At 49.5% G+C, this 9,081-nt stretch overlaps 1 protein-coding gene across 1 annotated transcript; it reads right to left on the minus strand.

The window, feature by feature from the left end:
• Positions 1 to 5,485: 5,485 nt before the first annotated feature.
• LOC138095359 (myeloid-associated differentiation marker-like) lies at positions 5,486 to 6,858 on the minus strand. Its single transcript, XM_068991412.1, has one exon. The coding sequence runs from the start codon at positions 6,653 to 6,655 to the stop codon at positions 5,669 to 5,671; it is 987 nt and encodes a 328-aa protein (XP_068847513.1). The 5' UTR covers positions 6,656 to 6,858; the 3' UTR covers positions 5,486 to 5,668.
• Between the last annotated feature and the right edge of the window lie 2,223 nt (positions 6,859 to 9,081).

Consider the following 9,081-nt stretch of genomic DNA (forward strand, 5'->3'; position numbering starts at 1 on the left):
CCCTGGACCCAAGGCACCTCCCTTCCCTCTGCCTTTGGAGGCAGGCTTGTGGGGGCGTCTCTCAGCTCCTCCCCCAGCCTGTCCATCAAAATTGCAGGGAACATGGAAACCATCTGCCAACCATCCCTCCCCTGACCCTTCTTCTCCAGTTGGTATATTTTTCTAACTTAAATTTTATTTTCTTGAAAAGGTAATACATTTATATGGTTCAGAATAAAAGTATTCTTTTAAAAGCCATGATTGAGAAACCTCACTTCTATCTGTGGCTCCATCTACTCTCTCTTCAGTTCCTCTTCCTGATTAAGACCAGGCATCTGCTCCACTGAACTCATGGGGGTCCTTTCTGTGTTTCTTGAAGCAAACCAATCATCTACAGATACTTTTATTTGTATTGTATTTCTCTGAACTCCCTGATGTTCAAGCTGCATTTAGAAAAGGCAGAGGAATCAGAGATCAAATTGCCAACATCTGCTGGATCATGGAAAAAGCAAGAGAGTTCCAGAAATACATCACTTTCTGCTTTATTGACTATGCCAAAGCCCTTGACTGTGTGGATCACAATCAATTGTGGAAAATTCTGAAAGAGACGGGAATACTAGACAACCTAACCTGCCTCTTGAGAAATCTGTATGCAGGTCAGGAAGCAACACTTAGAACTGGACATGGAACAACAGACTGGTTCCAAATAGGAAAAGGAGTACGTCAAGGCTGTATATTGTCACCCTGCTTATTTAACTTCTATGCAGAGTACATCATAGAAACGCTGGGCTGGAAGAAACATAAGCTGGAATCAAGATTGGCGGGAGAAATCTCAATAACCTCAGATATGCAGATGACACCACCCTTATGGCAGAAAGTGAAGAGGAACTAAAAAGCCTCTTGATGAAAGTGAAAGAGGAGAATGAAAAAGTTGGGTTAAAGCTCAACATTCAGAAAATGAAGATCATGGCATCCGGTCCCATCACTTCATGGGAAATAGATGGGGAAACAGTGTCAGACTTTATATTTTTGGGCTCCAAAATCACTGCAGATGGTGATTGCAGCCATTAAATTAAAAGATGCTTACTCCTTGGAAGAAAAGTTATGACCAACCTAGAGAGTATATTCAAAAACAGAGACATTACTTTGCTGACCAAGGGCCATCTAGTCAAGGCTATGGTTTTTCCAGTGGTCATGTATGGATGTGAGCTTTGGACTGTGAAGAAGGCTGAGCGCCAAAGAATTGATGCTTTTGAACTGTGGTGTTGGAGAAGACTCTTGAGAGTCCCTTGGACTGCAAGGAGATCCAACCAGTCCATTCTGAAGATCAACCCTGGGATTTCTTTGGAAGGAATGATGCTAAAGCTGAAACTCCAGTACTTTGGCCACCTCATGCGAAGAGTTGACTCATTGGAAAAGACTCTGATGCTGGGAGGGATTGGGGGCAGGAGGAGAAGGGGATGACCGAGGATGAGATGGCTGGATGGCATCACAGACTCGATGGACATGAGTCTGAGCGGACTCCGGGAGTTGGTGATGGACAAGGAGGCCTGGCGTGCTGCGATTCATGGGGTCGCAAAGAGTCAGACACGACTGAGCGAGTGAACTGAACTGATTATACATTTTAAAATAGCATACTGTATATCTTACTGTTTATATTCTGTATATACTGGAGCTATTTCCTTATCATTATTTGAGAGCATCCTCATTTTTTTCCAGCTGTTTAGTATTCCTTCTTCTGTCTACACCATAGTTTATTAACCACCACCCTAAAGATGAGCATATGAACCACTTCCAATCTTTCCAGTCTTATTTTCAAATGAGATCTTGAGCGGGAGTTTGATTCAAGCCAGATTGCTCTGGTTAGAGGAAATGCGGGGTGGGCCAACACCCTACTTGCAACCCTACCATCTCTAGAAACCAAGGTCTCCAGAGGACATAGCTTAAAAACCATGACTTTAGCCTAATTTCCCTATTTTATAAATGGGAAACTGGAGCTCAGATCAGTGATGAGACTCATCCATGCTCATGTTTCATTGGAGCCAATCTGAGAAGTGTAACTGGGGAGACAGTCTCTCAGGAAGCTCTGAGACCTGTCGTGGAGAAGTACGAAGGAGGGCAGGATGTATGTGATCTGGGGACACACAGCTTGGTATAGGTTATTGCTCTTCATGAGGACCAGATATCTATGGTAATGGTTTTAGTGCCTTTCTGAATATGGGAAGATGCAAAAACTGGGCTCATAAAATAATTCTCCTGAGAGGGTGAGATGATTAGGGAGAATGGCATTGAAACATGTATACTATTATGTAAGAATCGAATCACCAGTCTATCTCTGACGCAGGATACACCATGCTTGGGGCTGGTGCACGGTGATGACCCAGAGAGATGTTATGGGGAGGGTGGTGGGAGGGGCATTCATGTTTGGGAACGCATGTACATCCGTGGTGGATTCATGTCAGTGTATGGCAAAACCAATACAGTATTGTAAAGTAAAATAAAGTAAAAATAAAAATTAAAAAAATAAATAAATAAAATGAATAGGCAGAGTAAAAAAAAAAAAAGTTTCTCCTAAAAATATCTAACTATCTGAGGTCTGGTTCTCACACTTGTCCCAGAGCACAAAGTACTTTACCCTGATTTTCACCCTGAATTCCTTCCAGGGTGGATTGTAGATCAGAGACTGCAGTGGCTAATAACTTGTTTCTCTTTTTCAAAAGCATATATTTTTATGTATGTACGTGGCTAGGCTGGGTCCTAGTTGCAGTATGTGGGATCTAGTTGCCCAACCAGGGATCAAACCCGGGGTCCCTGCGTTGGGAGTGCAGAGTCTTAGGCAATGGATCACCAAGGAAGTCCTGGCTTGATTCTTGTAGAACTGGGTAGTTGACAACGTTCTTTATTACACAATTCCCTTTATTTCTGTCTTAATTTCAGCCAAGGTTTAGGAGACATTTTTCACCAATTTGTCCCAGGGTGCTAGGAATGCTCATTCCCAGGTCAGCTGGGGATTTCACTGATAGGCCACTCCCATGCTATTACCCTGTCCTGGCAACAGTAGCTCAAAGACGGCTGGACCACCTGTCTTACAAGTCTCTCAGTTCCAGGAGATGGTTTCCACTTGTTGCTTCTTCTCATATCTAGAATCACACTACTACAATCATGGATCTTGGAGAACTATACATTTCATTTCAAGTAGCCTGTGCTCATGTATGCTTAGTCGCTCACTTGTGTCCAGCTCTTTGAGACCTCATGGACTGCAGCCCTCCAGTCTCCTCTGTCCATGGGGATTCTCCAGGCAAGAATCCTGGAGTGGGTTGCCATGCCCTCCTCCAGGGGATCTTCCCAATCCAGAGATGGAGCCCAGGTCTCCCGCATTGCGGGTGGACTCTCTACCGACTGAGCCTCCAGGGAAGCCCGAGAGCACTGGAGTGGGAGCCTCTCCCTTCTCCAGGGGGTCTTCCCGCCGCAGGAATCGAACCAGGGTTTCCTGCACTGCAGGCGGGTTCAAGTAGCCTAGTTATCTTATTTTTTTCATCATTGACTCAAGAAACAAGAGTCTTGTAAAATAGGCAGAACACAAGCAATACGTCTAGTGACCCTAATAAGGTCGTAAGTAAGTAAGCAGTGTTATCATCTAAGAAGTTCCATGGTTTGGGCTAGAAAAATTGATCTCTATGGTGGAGCAGATATTTCTGCTCTTTAGGAGGTCAGATTAATGCACAATGCACACTAGCAAGGAAGGAAGAGGCCCCAATGGACAGAGAAACATTTTATTTGCAAACTTTTCTTCTCTTGCCTTAAAATATGAATTTTATTTCATTCCCTCTTAAGATTTGCCTGCCATAAGATGACCTTCTGGGAGCCCTCCCCTCCACCCCACCACCAGTGGGTGAAGGTCACAGGCTTCATCCCAGGACAGGAGTGAGTGGCAGCAGAGGGGCTCCTTCCCTTCCCCTCCCCCGCAGCTCTGCTTGCCAGCCCTCTGGTCCTGGTGACGCTAGGATGCTGGGCTCTGAAGCTTTGCAATTGATGACAGGAGACTTGTGGGACTGTCACAGCCACCAGTTACTGTGAAGGCCTGCTGATCTCAATGCAAGGGAGCACAAGGGCACACACACATGTACACACATGTGCACTGAGCATGCACACAAGCACACACCTTTATAGCGAGGCATCCAGATGCTGTCACGGCCCCTTTAACAGCTAGGGGACAGGATACTGGGCACTGGGGTGGTGCCCAACATCTAGGGTCACAGGCTGGGCCACACCCCCAGGCTCTAGTCCAGGCCTGGGTGGGGGAGTCAGTGGGAGGGGCGCCCAGAGACCTCTGTTTGGGTGAGGGGGGGAATTGACTTGGACTCCTCTGAGCTCTAGGCAAATTTGCAGCAAGTAGAGTATGAGGATTTTCTTTTGTTTTCTTGCTTTCTTTTCTTTCCTGTTTATATTGAGGTTGAAAAGGTTAGTATGAATGTGGGAGAATAGAAAAAGCCATTCTCTATGATTGTCAGCAGTGCTGATAGGAATAAGAAGCTTCAGAAAATCTTTTTAAATTGTGCACATTTATATAGTTCAAATGATGCCTGAGTCCCAGAGAAGCAGGAAGCAACATCAAAAAGCAACTGACATAGAAAAACACACGTATGTGTCCCCTCACGTTCAAACAATATAGTTTCTTTGACAATGGAAGCAGCAACCCCATCCCCTACAAACCACCTGCCCAAGAAAATTTGAAACTTTCTCTTGAAGAACAGTCTCTCAGTAATTTGTGGCGTCCAGACCAGAAGAAAAAAATGGAAAACAAAACATCCAGACAAACTACAGCGTTAAGGTTGGCAGCGTCCATGCTCTTCTCCCTGCAGAGGCCGGATCTGCTGTTTTGATCCCTGAGTCAGGGGGACCACATCACTGCCACCCAAACACTGCAGACAAGGGTCTTCAAGACCCTGGGGTTCCTCACCAGCTCTTTTTTTTTTTTTTTCCAGAGAGTATTTGCGATGGAAGGCATTTACCCCTGGCTTCCTCTAAGATGCCCTCTAAGCAATGGATGTTTTGTGAGCTTACAAAAATCCTGGAGCCAATCTCTTGGAGGACAGAGCACCAAGTGGGGCCCAGGAACCCAGAGTATCTCATGCAAGAATCTCACGCACTAGAGATTATTGACCTTCAGAGATCTTTTTTTAACTCAAAGGGGAGGTGCGCTATACAGTTGCTCCACTGGGAGAAAAAAAGCCCAATCCCTTCCTACCCGCCCACACCCCGTAAACTCCCCCAACCACACCAGTAAGGCACTGCCAGGGGGACAGACATGCTTTGGCAATGAGGCCCCTCCGGAGGCTCAGGGTGTGAACAGCTGCACAGAGGGCTGTGCACTGCGGAGTCAGCACCTTAGGAGGTGAGAGGGGGTGGTGGGCAGAGAAGGAAGGAGTCTCAGGTCCTGATGGATCAGAAGAAGGAAGATGCGAGGAGGTGGCAAGGACGCAGGAGATGAGAAAGCCAAAGATAAATGGAAGAGGGGCAAAAAACAAAAAATATAAAAAAGATGAGAAAAGCAAGAGAAAGAGGCAAAACAGGACGTGGGCAACAAAAGAAGAAGGAGACACAGCAGAAGGAGGGAAGGAAACATAAAGAGAGTGGGATGAATGGGGAAGGATATGAGGAGGGAGAGAGGGGAGCCAGGAAGAGGACGTCACAGGATGTCTTCACTCTGTGAAGACACCGGATGGGACTGGACAGAATCAGGAGCACTGGAGACACCCTCAGTCCCTACAGAAACCTGGCGGGCCCAGTACCCCAGGTCGGCCACGTAAACCAGCAGGTTGATGGCTGTCAGGACGGCCACAGCCAGGCGCTGGTCCCAGGCGCACATGTCGTAGGACAGCCCATCAACGCAGCTCTCGTCCATGAACCGCTGGGGCAGTCCGCCGAACTCCTCGCTGAACTGATAGAGCGGCCAGAGGACCAGAGCGCTGACGTAGAGGAGGATGGAGAGCAGGGTGAGCACTAGCTGGAAAATGGAGAAGGGCCTGGGTGGCACGTATTCCCATTCAGCCAGGTCCAGCAGGAGGACCACAGCTGCCAGGATGAAGCAGATGGAGTACATGGCCACACACCACTCCAGGGCCAGCTGGTGCAAGTACAGGGAGGTGTTGCTGAGGAAGGCGAAGATGACACCAGCCACGAAGGTCTCCAGCACCTTCAGCAGGGCCCGCATGGTGTGCTCATAGAAGAAGATCTCCTTGAGATCATACCAAGCCCACAACCCGGCCACTTCTACAACATACAGCACAGACGCGATGCAGGAGAAAGCAGTGGCGGCGATTGCCCGGTCCCGGTAAGGACCATAAGGCACGAACTGGACGTAGGTGATGGAGTAGATGATGGAGGCTGAGAGGCAGATGAGGGCAGCGTAGCAGGCGAAGGTGACGCAGATGTTGTACCAGAAGAAAGGAAAGCCGGACCTGCGCCTGCAATACTGAACTACGGCAATCATGAAGGTCACGGCGAAACAGACGCACCAGAAGGACATGGCCCAGTTACCTATGGCCCCTCTCAGAAAGCCCATGTCGGCCACAAGCGAGAAGGCCACGCAGGTGCAGAAGAGCTGCGGCAGGCGGAAGAGGCAGCACATGGCAATCACGAAGTCACCGACTGGGGATGTCCACCGGGTGGACATGGTGCTGTGATGGTCAGGCAGGTCACGGTCACCAGTCCAGCAGTGGTCTTCCCTGAGGACCCACCAGAGAAAGATCCAGTTCCGCAGGTGGACTGTGTCAGACGCCTGGAAAAGGCTCAGGGCCCCATGAGGGCTGAGGCTCAGGATCTGTGGAGTTGGAAGGCTCAGACACTTGGGTAACAGAACAGCCGCTCCAAATGGTTCTCTCCATCCATCACCCTTGGCCTTGTCAGGAGACTTCTCTTATCCCAAACCTCACAGCTGGGTTGGGTCAGGCCTCAACCATGAGCATTTTTTACATCTCTTTGGGCTGTGTCCCATTATCCATAGAGACGCAAGGTAGGATGGTCCTTATCTGCAACCCCAAACCTTCAAGCCTCTGAAAACTGAACAAAAATTTTTAAAAATTCATTTGGTAGCAGAATTTGACCTGAACATATCTGGGATAATTTATGATCTTCATTTATTTTATGTATTATGAGTGCTCAAAAGTGCAAGTGTAGAAAAACTAATGTATTTGATTACAAGGAACTTCGAGACCCCAGTGGGATATTGTGTCATATAGAATAGATGCTCCATGTCACTTGTCTGAAACTGAAAAATGTAGAATTCTGGAGCATATCTGACCCAAGGGTTTCAGAAAAGAGACTGTGGATTTGGTGTTAACCCCATTTTATAGATGAGAAAACTAAGGCTCAAGGAATCAAATGCTTTCATTTGATCCATGCATGACTAGGAAGAGGGAACTCAGAAAACACAGCTAAAGCTGTGGGTTTGAGCACTTTGCTCTACAGCCCACATGTCAGCAGGGTCCATGGGTTGGAGGCCAGGACCAAGGCTTGGGGCTCTGGGACCCAGGATCCACCCTCACGGCCCTCAGTCTCCTTCCACAGCATCTGAAGACACGCGAGTCCCGGCCTGTCCTCCGTGCAGCATCACTAGCAGGAGCTGCCGTCTGAGGGACACAGCCCCACCCAGAGGAGGGCAGCTCCAGGGTGAACAGGGAGGAGCCATGGGGTGAGAGCAAGGCCGTGGGGACCAGATGACGTGGGAAGTAGGAAGTGTTCTGAATTCCCACCCCTCCTCCCCATATTGCCTTAACATGTGACCCTTTCCCACTGCGGAAAGGAGACCCTCACCCAACATGACTCTGGGGTGGTATCATGAAGAACCACAGAATAAGCTGATGACATCATGTTTGATTTTTTTTAGCTTCAAAGCTGCCATCCAGGTAAGAGGCCAGAAAAATCTACAAAGTAGTCCTACCTGAGTGAGGATTTTCCTGGCCTGGGAGACTGGTTAGCAGCTTCCAACCTGGGAACCAAGGGATTGGAAATGAACAAGGATGCTGTGTTTGATGCTGATGGGGGCCTTGCAGGGTATCCCGGGGAGGGGGTGAGGATGCACGGGTGATCGGCTCCCTTTTAAGGGCAGGAGCTGAAAGAGGAGGCCCCTGCAGGACCCCTGGGAGGGGATAGACCTGAGAATGCTCCCGGGACTGGGTGGGGTGGGCAGAGTGGAGATGACAGTGGGGCAGGGGGGGCGGGGATTCCAGAGTCCCAGTGGCCCTGAGGCAGCCCAGTACAGGTCTTCTGACCCAGAAGGGATGCAGGCATGGAGCCAACCTTCCCACGGAGGAGGGGCCTGGACTGGAACTGAGACAGGAGAACAGGGGCCTGAAGGGGCTTCAGGGCTGTGACAGGGACACGTGGCCAGAGTGGCAGGGACCCTGGAGACCATGGAATTGCCCAGGTCACCTGCCCAAGACAGTCCCGCCAGCCAGGGCTGAAGTCCTGCTCACTCAGGGGCTCCTCCAGGGTCCAGTGTGGGGGAGTGAGGCCTCTCCCAGCCCGCCCCCTCCTCAAGGACAGCTGCCCTGTTTCCAAGGGACTATTTGCTGAGAGGTCCCCAGGGCGGAAGGGCCAGCACCCTGAGCCCCAGCCAGCTTCCTGCCATCAGGGGCCTTGTCACCTTTGCTGTAATAAATCCTGGGACAAGATGAGGCTGAAAGAGAAGCACAGAGCAAACCTGAGACCCTCCCTGGACTCACAAAGCTCCTTGAGCCCCAGTTGTCAGTGGAGCCCTGGAGCCTGTGGGCCTCCCAGTGGGCACTGCCAGGGTGGGGAGGGGCACTGCTGTGAGGGAGGGAGGGAGTGTCATGCTCTCTATACCCTAGTTTGATCCCAGTTTAATGACTTGAACTCACCCTGAGATTCCACCTAAGACTAAGAGACAACTTGAATGCTTTGAACCCATTGAATGCATCAGAGAGAGGATATGGAGAAGAGGAGGCATGGGGGTTCCAACCACGTGACCCTGGGTCAGGCCTGTGCCCTCTCTGGGCCTCAGTTCCCCCACCTGGAAAGCAGGAAGTGGAAGTTTGTCTGAGTCTCCCAGAAGCCCCTCCTCCTCTCTGTGAGCCTGGA

This window comes from Capricornis sumatraensis, chromosome 19 (assembly GCF_032405125.1).
Source record: "Capricornis sumatraensis isolate serow.1 chromosome 19, serow.2, whole genome shotgun sequence".
Classification (NCBI taxonomy): domain Eukaryota; kingdom Metazoa; phylum Chordata; class Mammalia; order Artiodactyla; family Bovidae; genus Capricornis; species Capricornis sumatraensis.

Coding starts and splice junctions, on each gene's coding strand:
- LOC138095359 (XM_068991412.1), bottom strand. CDS start 6,655: ATGTCCACCCGGTGGACATCCCCAGTCGGTGACTTCGTGATTGCCATG.